Source organism: Neoarius graeffei, chromosome 22, assembly GCF_027579695.1.
Source record: "Neoarius graeffei isolate fNeoGra1 chromosome 22, fNeoGra1.pri, whole genome shotgun sequence".
Taxonomy (NCBI): Eukaryota; Metazoa; Chordata; class Actinopteri; order Siluriformes; family Ariidae; genus Neoarius; species Neoarius graeffei.
In genome coordinates, this window is record NC_083590.1 from 47,932,420 (window position 1) to 47,945,000 (window position 12,581).

Here is a 12,581-nt window from a genome sequence, read left to right on the forward strand (position 1 = left end):
CTGAAAATGCTCATGTAGAGTTTTATGAATTTATCATAACATTCTCGTTTCATTGAAATAAAAAAGAAAATATTTTAGTGTCATTTTATTTAATAATGTAAGATAAATGCTAGTGGCAAAAGATGCCTTGGGCCTCCATTTGTCTTGTTTATTTATCTGGAGGCAGCACGGTGGTGTAGTGGTAAGCACTGTTGCTTCACAGCAAGAAGGTTCTGGGTTCGAGCCCAGTGGGCAATGGGGGCCTTCCTGTGTGGAGTTTGCATGTTGTCTGTGTGGGTTTCCTTCAGGTACCCTGGTTTCCCCCACAGTTCAAAGACATGTAGTTAGGTTAACATGGGGCAGCCTTAGGCTGAGGTGTCCTTGAGCGAGGCACCTAACCCCTAACTGTTCCCTAGGTGCTGTAGCATGGCTGCCCACTGCTCAGGGTGTGTGTGTGTGTGTGTGTGTTCATTGCTCACGTGAATGTGCATGTGTGTTCACTGCTTCAGATGGGTTAAATGCAGAGAAGAATTTCACAAGTGTACGTGTGATAAAGTTCTTCATCTCTTACATCTAATAGAACTGTAAATATAGAGACAGCCAGAGATGTTTTAGTTTGGTATTTATTTCTTCATACAGTACTTTTGTGGAAAAAAAGACATTACAGTGACTGATGAGTGTCTATATTAGAGCCTGATTATGCATAACAGATGTATGCTTACACTATGCTTTGTTTCACTTTGCAAGTCATTTTAAATAGAAGCATCTGACAAATGAACAAAGGCAAATGTAAGTGACACACTGTAAGTCGTTTTCATGCAAAAGTGAGAGTCACCGGGTCAGCAAATGTGATCTGATTTAATGGCTGATCTTTTCAAAAGCCTCCCAGAGAGCAGTGAGTTGGGCTTTCAGGTCTTGAGCATAAGGGTCCAACTTCAGCTGCAGTTCCTGGCTGCTCTGGACAAGCTGGCTTTGGAAGCTTTGGAAGAATGGGGCTATGTTCTTCTGGAAGTCCTGCAGGTGCTGCTCCAGTTTATGCTTCAGCTCCTCTGCTTGGGGTTCCATCTTTGCCTGAAGCTCACTCATGCTCTTCTCCAGACTCATCCTCAGCTCCTCACTCTTCTGGAGTAGAGCAGCTCTCAGAGCCTCAGAATGCAGAGCATCTGTGTAGGGAGTCACTTCCTTCTTCCACTGTTCCACCTGACGCTGGATATCCAGCGTCAGTTCCTCAATGTACGGCTCCAGCTGGCTCTTCACAGAGCTTATGTCCTGCTGCAGACGTGCCTTCAGTTGCTCAGCCTCCTGGGACATCTTAGAGAGAAACTCCTGAGTCAGAGGAGTTATCTGGTCTGGAATGGCCACAGCGTACTTGTTGATGGCTTCTGCGCTCTCAGAAATCTTGGCACTGAGAAGAAAGAGAGTTGCAATAATTCAATAAATAAGTTCATCCTTCTAGGAAAAAAGCATATCAAACACAAATTGTTGTGAGCTTGGCTGCTAAGGGGTGTCTGAATATTTGATTGTTTTTAGTCCTATTTTAGAGATTGTGTTTGAATGGTTGTTTTAGATCTATTTTAAGAGACTGATAATTTATTACTGATCCCATCCCATCTCTAGCCGCTTTATCCTGTTCTACAGGGTCGCAGGCAAGCTGGAGCCTATCCCAGCTGACTACAGGTGAAAGGCAGGGTACACCCTGGACAAGTCGCCAGGTCATCACAGGGCTGACACAGACAACCATTCACACTCACACCTACGGTCAATTTAGAGTCACCAGTTAACCTAACCTGCATGTCTTTGGACTGTGGGGGAAACCGGAGCACCCGGAGGAAACCCACGCGGACACGGGGAGAACATGCAAACTCCACACAGAAAGGTCCTCGCTGGCCACGGGGCTCGAACCCGGACCTTCTTGCTGTGAGGCGACAGCGCTAACCACTACACCATCGTGCCGCCCCTAATTAAAGTTTTTTAATCGATAATTTAACTTTTTTATTGCACTGCATTATGCTGACAAGAAACACGCTTTCGTTTCTTTCTGTGTATGTAAATGCTCATGGAAATGACAAAGTGAATCGGAATATCTACTGCTGAATGGATGAACACACCATTTTTCCAATAATTTAATATTAAATAATGCAAGTCCTTTTTGTATATTGCTCACTTGAGTTCTTGTCCCATTTCAGACTCCTTGATCTTCTGCAGAATGTCTTCAGTTGTTTGAGTTGCCTTGGCCACGTAATCCCAGAATGCATTTTTCACCATTTCCATACTTAGTTTGGCTTGGTCCTGCCAGATCACATTGGCTTGGCAGCCTTTACAATAAATAAAAAATAAATAAATGAATATTGATTGAATTGGTTAGTTAGTCATAATTTTCCTCAACCAGAATAAAGGTAAAAAAAAAATAAATAAATAAAAAAATACTCACCAATAAAAACAAGAGCAAAAACTATCAAGCTCCTCATGACTATAACTCAGGATTTCTGTAAAACAGAAGCAGGAACATTTAACATCTATGTAAAATGTATACATAGTGTTCAGTGCTCATATATACACATATATGATGCTTAGTTTCTCTGAATGTGTAAATAAGATCCTATTTAATCATTTAGTGAATAGCCCCTTACCTCTTAGGTGTGTCTCTCTGTGTGAGTTGAGCAGGTTTCAGTGACTTATATATGCAAGAGGGTCATGATGAAGAAGGCAAAGTTCAAAACTCAGCTACATGCTGTCTCTGCTTACTAAGCCGTCAGACATGCCACATCACACATTTCAGCTCAACTCAACTGAACATAGCTCAAGTCCATGAGCCATCAGCTAGTTTCAAATATAATATGGTCCAACAACAAACGTGACTGCAATTTCAAAATTCACTCAGCACACTTAATGATAAAATATCAATTCTGTTTTGATATTTAAAGGTGCTGACTATGAAGTTGAATTCTGGGCAAAATGTTCTATGTCTATAGCTGTTGGAGTTTCAAGATGTTGTGATGCTGCACACACCGTATATCGTATATGTAAATGTTTTGCCGAGATGAAATGCGTCTCGCAATTTATGATTCCGAAAATTGCTGAATCAAGCGAGCAGCAATATCGCATGACCACCATGTGTTTGACCTACTTCTAACCAAAACATGTTGGCATGGGCAAACATGGCGGACTCCGCTCTCTCACCAGCTAAAAGCCAGTGGAAAAGAAAAGGAAATCCTGCTAAATGAGTGCAAATACAAGATAGAGCAAGGTTAGATGACGTCATTTTCCTGGGCTGATAACTAAATAATTCTAGCTAGCGGTTAGATATCTTAGCCTTAGAATGCATGGGCTCGACTTCACATTAGTGAGTATGGAGTTATAGGGGCCTTTCATGTGATGTCATCGCAACCGTGGATTTGTTTATCTGGCCAAGCTTTGTGTTTGACAACAACCAGCACAAGTGTGTGCAAGTGATTGTAAGCCAAATTCAGTAGATCTACAGATAAACTTGTAGAAGTTACAGGTACATCTAAAAGAACAATGCCAGAGACCTGCAGTGCTTTTGGATGTAATAACAGACGTGGAGATAAACCTGGTTTAACTTTTCACAACTTCCCAGTGAACCCAGAAAGATGAGAAAAATGGCAAGCTGCAGTTAAACAAGAAGACTGGATGCCAACAAAGCACACCCATATGTGTGGAGAACATTTTATATCAGGTTAGTGTGAAAGCTCTGTGTAACATTAAAATGTAGATCTGGATCTGGGCTTTGGACATGATTTACGTTATTAGACCTAATGCTTGGCTCGACTAGCAGCATGTTTGCTATGTACTGACAATGTAGACTCTGCTAAACACCATAAAATATACTAGATCTCGGCCCTGGCTTGTTTATTACTATTAGAAGTTCACGTTTGAGCTTACCTTTGTCATAATAAGTTTTTTTTTATTGGGAATTTCCCATAACATTTTGGCATGAAACCTGCCTTGAAATTATGGTAGGCATCTGTACTTTTGTAAGCCTTTAGCACCTCCGGTGTATTTAGAAATCCCAAATACTAAATAGTTCATGATGTCGTAGTGTCCCAAATCCGGTAGCTGGTTTGCCAAACACCTTTCAAGTTTCCACTTATACATTTGTGGGTAAATTAAGAAGAAGCCTTTATTTTTGTCACACATACACTCAAGCACAGTGAAATTCCTCCTCTGCATTTAATCCATCTGAAGCAGTGAACGCATGAAGTGCAGTGCAGCGTGCGTGCACACACACAGAGAGAGAGAGAGAGAGAGAGAGAGAGAGAGCAGTGTACAGAATAAATAATAAATAATTGCATTTGTGGGTAAATTATATGGATCTGTAATGCCTGCGTGGTTCAGCTTTTGGATGTAACGCGATCTGCGGGTATAATCTAAATTTTTAATCAGTGTGATGTTTTCTGCGGGCGGCACGGTGGTGTAGTGGTTAGCGCTGTCGCCTCACAGCAAGAAGGTCCGGGTTCGAGCCCCGTGGCCGGCGAGGGCCTTTCTGTGCGGAGTTTGCATGTTCTCCCTGTGGGTTTCCTCTAGGTGCTCCGGTTTCCCCCACAGTCCAAAGACATGCAGGTTAGGTTAACTGGTGACTCTAAATTGACTGTGAGTGTGAATGGTTATGTGTCAGCCCTGTGATGACCTGGCGACTTGTCCAGCGTATACCCCACCTTTCGCCTGTAGTCAGCTGGGATAGGCTCCAGCTTGCCTGTGACCCTGTAGAACAGGATAAATTGGCTAATGAGATTTGCTTTGAGAAGTCATCATTAATATTTACAAAGTGACAGCAGTAATATATGGCCTGAGGCAGGAAAGACCCATAACTCAAGATACAGCCACCTTTGCTATTATTCCAATTAATCTTGTCATCATTGAAAATGTGATGTCTGGAAGCAAATAGTGACATACTGAAAATGCTCATGTAGAGTTTTATGAATTTATCATATCATTCTTGTTTCACTGAAATAAAAAAGAAAATATTTTAGTGTCATTTTATTTAATAATGTAAGATAAATGCTAGTGGCAAAAGATGCCTTGGGCCTCCATTTGTCTTGTTTATTTATCTGGAGGCAGCACGGTGGTGTAGTGGTAAGCACTGTTGCCTCACAGCAAGAAGGTTCTGGGTTCGAGCCCAGTGGGCAATGGGGGCCTTCCTGTGTGGAGTTTGCATGTTGTCTGTGTGGGTTTCCTTCAGGTGCCCTGGTTTCCCCCACAGTTCAAAGACATGCAGTTAGGTTAACATGGGGCAGCCTTAGGCTGAGGTGTCCTTGAGCGAGGCACCTAACCCCTAACTGTTCCCTAGGTGCTGTAGCATGGCTGCCCACTGCTCAGGGTGTGTGTGTGTGTGTGTTCATTGCTCACGTGAATGTGCATGTGTGTTCACTGCTTCAGATGGGTTAAATGCAGAGAAGAATTTCACAAGTGTACGTGTGATAAAGTTCTTCATCTCTTACATCTAATAGAACTGTAAATATAGAGACAGCCAGAGATGTTTTAGTTTGGTATTTATTTCTTCATACAGTACTTTTGTGGAAAAAAAGACATTACAGTGACTGATGAGTGTCCATATTAGAGCCTGATTATGCATAACAGATGTATGCTTACACTATGCTTTGTTTCACTTTGCAAGTCATTTTAAATAGAAGCATCTGACAAATGAACAAAGGCAAATGTAAGTGACACACTGTAAGTCTTTTTCATGCAAAAGTGAGAGTCACCGGGTCAGCAAATGTGATCTGATTTAATGGCTGATCTTTTCAAAAGCCTCCCAGAGAGCAGTGAGTTGGGCTTTCAGGTCTTGAGCATAAGGGTCCAACTTCAGCTGCAGTTCCTGGCTGCTCTGGACAAGCTGGCTTTGGAAGCTTTGGAAGAATGGGGCTATGTTCTTCTGGAAGTCCTGCAGGTGCTGCTCCAGTTTATGCTTCAGCTCCTCTGCTTGGGGTTCCATCTTTGCCTGAAGCTCACTCATGCTCTTCTCCAGACTCATCCTCAGCTCCTCACTCTTCTGGAGTAGAGCAGCTCTCAGAGCCTCAGAATGCAGAGCATCTGTGTAGGGAGTCACTTCCTTCTTCCACTGTTCCACCTGACGCTGGATATCCAGCGTCAGTTCCTCAATGTACGGCTCCAGCTGGCTCTTCACAGAGCTTATGTCTTGCTGCAGACGTGCCTTCAGTTGCTCAGCCTCCTGGGACATCTTAGAGAGAAACTCCTGAGTCAGAGGAGTTATCTGGTCTGGAATGGCCACAGCGTACTTGTTGATGGCTTCTGCGCTCTCAGAAATCTTGGCACTGAGAAGAAAGAGAGTTGCAATAATTCAATAAATAAGTTCATCCTTCTAGGAAAAAAGCATATCAAACACAAATTGTTGTGAGCTTGGCTGCTAAGGGGTGTCTGAATATTTGATTGTTTTTAGTCCTATTTTAGAGATTGTGTTTGAATGGTTGTTTTAGATCTATTTTAAGAGACTGATAATTTATTACTGATCCCATCCCATCTCTAGCCGCTTTATCCTGTTCTACAGGGTCGCAGGCAAGCTGGAGCCTATCCCAGCTGACTACAGGTGAAAGGCAGGGTACACCCTGGACAAGTCGCCAGGTCATCACAGGGCTGACACAGACAACCATTCACACTCACACCTACGGTCAATTTAGAGTCACCAGTTAACCTAACCTGCATGTCTTTGGACTGTGGGGGAAACCGGAGCACCCGGAGGAAACCCACGCGGACACGGGGAGAACATGCAAACTCCACACAGAAAGGTCCTCGCTGGCCACGGGGCTCGAACCCGGACCTTCTTGCTGTGAGGCGACAGCGCTAACCACTACACCATCGTGCCGCCCCTAATTAAAGTTTTTTAATCGATAATTTAACTTTTTTATTGCACTGCATTATGCTGACAAGAAACACGCTTTCGTTTCTTTCTGTGTATGTAAATGCTCATGGAAATGACAAAGTGAATCTGAATATCTACTGCTGAATGGATGAACACACCATTTTTCCAATAATTTAATATTAAATAATGCAAGTCCTTTTTGTATATTGCTCACTTGAGTTCTTGTCCCATTTCAGACTCCTTGATCTTCTGCAGAATGTCTTCAGTTGTTTGAGTTGCCTTGGCCACGTAATCCCAGAATGCATTTTTCACCATTTCCATACTTAGTTTGGCTTGGTCCTGCCAGATCACATTGGCTTGGCAGCCTTTACAATAAATAAAAAATAAATAAATGAATATTGATTGAATTGGTTAGTTAGTCATAATTTTCCTCAACCAGAATAAAGGTAAAATTAAAAAAAAAAAAAAATACTCACCAATAAAAACAAGAGCAAAAACTATCAAGCTCCTCATGACTATAACTCAGGATTTCTGTAAAACAGAAGCAGGAACATTTAACATCTATGTAAAATGTATACATAGTGTTCAGTGCTCATATATACACATATATGATGCTTAGTTTCTCTGAATGTGTAAATAAGATCCTATTTAATCATTTAGTGAATAGCCCCTTACCTCTTAGGTGTGTCTCTCTGTGTGAGTTGAGCAGGTTTCAGTGACTTATATATGCAAGAGGGTCATGATGAAGAAGGCAAAGTTCAAAACTCAGCTACATGCTGTCTCTGCTTACTAAGCCGTCAGACATGCCACATCACACATTTCAGCTCAACTCAACTGAACATAGCTCAAGTCCATGAGCCATCAGCTAGTTTCAAATATAATATGATCCAACAACAAACGTGACTGCAATTTCAAAATTCACTCAGCACACCTAATGATAAAATATCAATTCTGTTTTGATATTTAAAGGTGCTGACTATGAAGTTGAATTCTGGGCAAAATGTTCTATGTCTATAGCTGTTGGAGTTTCAAGATGTTGTGATGCTGCACACACCATATATCGTATATGTAAATGTTTTGCCGAGATGAAATGCGTCTCGCAATTTATGATTCCGAAAATTGCTGAATCAAGCGAGCAGCAATATCGCATGACCACCATGTGTTTGACCTACTTCTAACCAAAACATGTTGGCATGGGCAAACATGGCGGACTCCGCTCTCTCACCAGCTAAAAGCCAGTGGAAAAGAAAAGGAAATCCTGCTAAATGAGTGCAAAAAGATAGAGCAAGTTTAGATGACGTCATTTTCCTGGGCTGATAACTAAATAATTCTAGCTAGCAGTTAGATATCTTAGCCTTAGAATGCATGGGCTCGACTTCACATTAGTGAGTATGGAGTTATAGGGGCCTTTCATGTGATGTCATCGCAACTGTGGATTTGTTTATCTGGCCAAGCGTTGTGTTTGACAACAACCAGCACAAGTGTGTGCAAGTGATTGTAAGCCAAATTCAGTAGATCTACAGATAAACTTGTAGAAGTTACAGGTACATCTAAAAGAACAATGCCAGAGACCTGCAGTGCTTTTGGATGTAATAACAGACGTGGAGATAAACCTGGTTTAACTTTTCACAACTTCCCAGTGAACCCAGAAAGATGAGAAAAATGGCAAGCTGCAGTTAAACAAGAAGACTGGATGCCAACAAAGCACACCCATATGTGTGGAGAACATTTTATATCAGGTTAGTGTGAAAGCTCTGTGTAACATTAAAATGTAGATCTGGATCTGGGCTTTGGACATGATTTACGTTATTAGACCTAATGCTTGGCTCGACTAGCAGCATGTTTGCTATGTACTGACAATGTAGACTCTGCTAAACACCATAAAATATACTAGATCTCGGCCCTGGCTTGTTTATTACTATTAGAAGTTCACGTTTGAGCTTACCTTTGTCATAATAAGTTTTTTTTTATTGGGAATTTCCCATAACATTTTGGCATGAAACCTGCCTTGAAATTATGGTAGGCATCTGTACTTTTGTAAGCCTTTAGCACCTCCGGTGTATTTAGAAATCCCAAATACTAAATAGTTCATGATGTCATAGTGTCCCAAATCCGGTAGCTGGTTTGCCAAACACCTTTCAAGTTTCCACTTATACATTTGTGGGTAAATTAAGAAGAAGCCTTTATTTTTGTCACACATACACTCAAGCACAGTGAAATTCCTCCTCTGCATTTAATCCATCTGAAGCAGTGAACGCATGAAGTGCAGTGCAGCGTGCGTGCACACACACACAGAGAGAGAGAGAGAGAGAGCAGTGTACAGAATAAATAATAAATAATTGCATTTGTGGGTAAATTATATGGATCTGTAATGCCTGCGTGTTTCAGCTTTTGGATGTAACGCGATCTGCGGGTATAATCTAAATTTTTAATCAGCATGATGTTTTCTGCGGGCGGCACGGTGGTGTAGTGGTTAGCGCTGTCGCCTCACAGCAAGAAGGTCCGGGTTCGAGCCCCGTGGCCGGCGAGGGCCTTTCTGTGCGGAGTTTGCATGTTCTCCCTGTGGGTTTCCTCTAGGTGCTCCGGTTTCCCCCACAGTCCAAAGACATGCAGGTTAGGTTAACTGGTGACTCTAAATTGACTGTGAGTGTGAATGGTTATGTGTCAGCCCTGTGATGACCTGGCGACTTGTCCAGCGTATACCCCACCTTTCGCCTGTAGTCAGCTGGGATAGGCTCCAGCTTGCCTGTGACCCTGTAGAACAGGATAAAGTGGCTAATGAGATTTGCTTTGAGAAGTCATCATTAATATTTACAAAGTGACAGCAGTAATATATGGCCTGAGGCAGGAAAGACCCATAACTCAAGATACAGCCACCTTTGCTATTATTCCAATTAATCTTGTCATCATTGAAAATGTGATGTCTGGAAGCAAATAGTGACATACTGAAAATGCTCATGTAGAGTTTTATGAATTTACCATAACATTCTCGTTTCATTGAAATAAAAAAGAAAATATTTTAGTGTCATTTTATTTAATAATGTAAGATAAATGCTAGTGGCAAAAGATGCCTTGGGCCTCCATTTGTCTTGTTTATTTATCTGGAGGCAGCACGGTGGTGTAGTGGTAAGCACTGTTGCCTCACAGCAAGAAGGTTCTGGGTTCGAGCCCAGTGGGCAATGGGGGCCTTCCTGTGTGGAGTTTGCATGTTGTCTGTGTGGGTTTCCTTCAGGTGCCCTGGTTTCCCCCACAGTTCAAAGACATGCAGTTAGGTTAACATGGGGCAGCCTTAGGCTGAGGTGTCCTTGAGCGAGGCACCTAACCCCTAACTGTTCCCTAGGTGCTGTAGCATGGCTGCCCACTGCTCAGGGTGTGTGTGTGTGTGTGTGTTCATTGCTCACGTGAATGTGCATGTGTGTTCACTGCTTCAGATGGGTTAAATGCAGAGAAGAATTTCACAAGTGTACGTGTGATAAAGTTCTTCATCTCTTACATCTAATAGAACTGTAAATATAGAGACAGCCAGAGATGTTTTAGTTTGGTATTTATTTCTTCATACAGTACTTTTGTGGAAAAAAAGACATTACAGTGACTGATGAGTGTCCATATTAGAGCCTGATTATGCATAACAGATGTATGCTTACACTATGCTTTGTTTCACTTTGCAAGTCATTTTAAATAGAAGCATCTGACAAATGAACAAAGGCAAATGTAAGTGACACACTGTAAGTCTTTTTCATGCAAAAGTGAGAGTCACCGGGTCAGCAAATGTGATCTGATTTAATGGCTGATCTTTTCAAAAGCCTCCCAGAGAGCAGTGAGTTGGGCTTTCAGGTCTTGAGCATAAGGGTCCAACTTCAGCTGCAGTTCCTGGCTGCTCTGGACAAGCTGGCTTTGGAAGCTTTGGAAGAATGGGGCTATGTTCTTCTGGAAGTCCTGCAGGTGCTGCTCCAGTTTATGCTTCAGCTCCTCTGCTTGGGGTTCCATCTTTGCCTGAAGCTCACTCATGCTCTTCTCCAGACTCATCCTCAGCTCCTCACTCTTCTGGAGTAGAGCAGCTCTCAGAGCCTCAGAATGCAGAGCATCTGTGTAGGGAGTCACTTCCTTCTTCCACTGTTCCACCTGACGCTGGATATCCAGCGTCAGTTCCTCAATGTACGGCTCCAGCTGGCTCTTCACAGAGCTTATGTCCTGCTGCAGACGTGCCTTCAGTTGCTCAGCCTCCTGGGACATCTTAGAGAGAAACTCCTGAGTCAGAGGAGTTATCTGGTCTGGAATGGCCACAGCGTACTTGTTGATGGCTTCTGCGCTCTCAGAAATCTTGGCACTGAGAAGAAAGAGAGTTGCAATAATTCAATAAATAAGTTCATCCTTCTAGGAAAAAAGCATATCAAACACAAATTGTTGTGAGCTTGGCTGCTAAGGGGTGTCTGAATATTTGATTGTTTTTAGTCCTATTTTAGAGATTGTGTTTGAATGGTTGTTTTAGATCTATTTTAAGAGACTGATAATTTATTACTGATCCCATCCCATCTCTAGCCGCTTTATCCTGTTCTACAGGGTCGCAGGCAAGCTGGAGCCTATCCCAGCTGACTACAGGCGAAAGGCAGGGTACACCCTGGACAAGTCGCCAGGTCATCACAGGGCTGACACAGACAACCATTCACACTCACACCTACGGTCAATTTAGAGTCACCAGTTAACCTAACCTGCATGTCTTTGGACTGTGGGGGAAACCGGAGCACCCGGAGGAAACCCACGCGGACACGGGGAGAGCATGCAAACTCCACACAGAAAGGTCCTCGCTGGCCACGGGGCTCGAACCCGGACCTTCTTGCTGTGAGGCGACAGCGCTAACCACTACACCATCGTGCCGCCCCTAATTAAAGTTTTTTAATCGATAATTTAACTTTTTTATTGCACTGCATTATGCTGACAAGAAACACGCTTTCGTTTCTTTCTGTGTATGTAAATGCTCATGGAAATGACAAAGTGAATCTGAATATCTACTGCTGAATGGATGAACACACCATTTTTCCAATAATTTAATATTAAATAATGCAAGTCCTTTTTGTATATTGCTCACTTGAGTTCTTGTCCCATTTCAGACTCCTTGATCTTCTGCAGAATGTCTTCAGTTGTTTGAGTTGCCTTGGCCACGTAATCCCAGAATGCATTTTTCACCATTTCCATACTTAGTTTGGCTTGGTCCTGCCAGATCACATTGGCTTGGCAGCCTTTACAATAAATAAAAAAAAATAAATTGAATATTGATTGAATTGGTTAGTTAGTCATAATTTTCCTCAACCAGAATAAAGGTAAAATAAAAAAAATAATAAAAAAATACTCACCAATAAAAACAAGAGCAAAAACTATCAAGCTCCTCATGACTATAACTCAGGATTTCTGTAAAACAGAAGCAGGAACATTTAACATCTATGTAAAATGTATACATAGTGTTCAGTGCTCATATATACACATATATGATGCTTAGTTTCTCTGAATGTGTAAATAAGATCCTATTTAATCATTTAGTGAATAGCCCCTTACCTCTTAGGTGTGTCTCTCTGTGTGAGTTGAGCAGGTTTCAGTGACTTATATATGCAAGAGGGTCATGATGAAGAAGGCAAAGTTCAAAACTCAGCTACATGCTGTCTCTGCTTACTAAGCCCGTCAGACATGCCACATCACACATTTCAGCTCAACTCAACTGAACATAGCTCAAGTCCATGAGCCATCAGCTAGTTTCAAATATAATATGGTC

At 42.2% G+C, this 12,581-nt stretch overlaps 3 protein-coding genes across 3 annotated transcripts; all 3 read right to left on the bottom strand.

The window, feature by feature from the left end:
* Nucleotides 1-837: 837 nt before the first annotated feature.
* LOC132870323 (apolipoprotein A-IV-like) lies at nt 838-2,468 on the bottom strand. The gene is made up of 3 exons (XM_060903954.1): nt 2,411-2,468; nt 2,144-2,294; nt 838-1,384 (listed from the first exon to the last, which is right to left on the bottom strand). The coding sequence occupies exons 1-3, from the start codon at nt 2,445-2,447 to the stop codon at nt 838-840; spliced, it is 735 nt and encodes a 244-aa protein (XP_060759937.1). The 5' UTR covers nt 2,448-2,468.
* A 3,209-nt stretch (nt 2,469-5,677) lies between these two features.
* Nucleotides 5,678-7,351, bottom strand: LOC132870447 (apolipoprotein A-IV-like). The gene is made up of 3 exons (XM_060904088.1): nt 7,294-7,351; nt 7,032-7,182; nt 5,678-6,272 (listed from the first exon to the last, which is right to left on the bottom strand). Exons 1-3 carry the CDS (start codon nt 7,328-7,330, stop codon nt 5,726-5,728), a joined length of 735 nt encoding a protein of 244 aa, XP_060760071.1. The 5' UTR covers nt 7,331-7,351; the 3' UTR covers nt 5,678-5,725.
* Nucleotides 7,352-10,549: 3,198 nt separating this feature from the next.
* Nucleotides 10,550-12,226, bottom strand: LOC132870448 (apolipoprotein A-IV-like). Its single transcript, XM_060904089.1, has 3 exons — nt 12,169-12,226; nt 11,904-12,054; nt 10,550-11,144 (listed from the first exon to the last, which is right to left on the bottom strand). The coding sequence occupies exons 1-3, from the start codon at nt 12,203-12,205 to the stop codon at nt 10,598-10,600; spliced, it is 735 nt and encodes a 244-aa protein (XP_060760072.1). The 5' UTR covers nt 12,206-12,226; the 3' UTR covers nt 10,550-10,597.
* Between the last annotated feature and the right edge of the window lie 355 nt (nt 12,227-12,581).

What these genes read in the sequence shown, in the direction of transcription:
- LOC132870323 (XM_060903954.1), bottom strand. Translation starts at nt 2,447, where the DNA reads ATGAGGAGCTTGATAGTTTTTGCTCTTGTTTTTATTG. An exon ending in TTTTGCTCTTGTTTTTATTG is followed by an intron (nt 2,295 to 2,410) that starts GTGAGTATTTTT and finishes TTTATTGTAAAG; the next exon opens with GCTGCCAAGCCAATGTGATC. An exon ending in GAAATGGGACAAGAACTCAA is followed by an intron (nt 1,385 to 2,143) that starts GTGAGCAATATA and finishes CTTTCTTCTCAG; the next exon opens with TGCCAAGATTTCTGAGAGCG.
- LOC132870447 (XM_060904088.1), bottom strand. Translation starts at nt 7,330, where the DNA reads ATGAGGAGCTTGATAGTTTTTGCTCTTGTTTTTATTG. An exon ending in TTTTGCTCTTGTTTTTATTG is followed by an intron (nt 7,183 to 7,293) that starts GTGAGTATTTTT and finishes TTTATTGTAAAG; the next exon opens with GCTGCCAAGCCAATGTGATC. An exon ending in GAAATGGGACAAGAACTCAA is followed by an intron (nt 6,273 to 7,031) that starts GTGAGCAATATA and finishes CTTTCTTCTCAG; the next exon opens with TGCCAAGATTTCTGAGAGCG.
- LOC132870448 (XM_060904089.1), bottom strand. Translation starts at nt 12,205, where the DNA reads ATGAGGAGCTTGATAGTTTTTGCTCTTGTTTTTATTG. An exon ending in TTTTGCTCTTGTTTTTATTG is followed by an intron (nt 12,055 to 12,168) that starts GTGAGTATTTTT and finishes TTTATTGTAAAG; the next exon opens with GCTGCCAAGCCAATGTGATC. An exon ending in GAAATGGGACAAGAACTCAA is followed by an intron (nt 11,145 to 11,903) that starts GTGAGCAATATA and finishes CTTTCTTCTCAG; the next exon opens with TGCCAAGATTTCTGAGAGCG.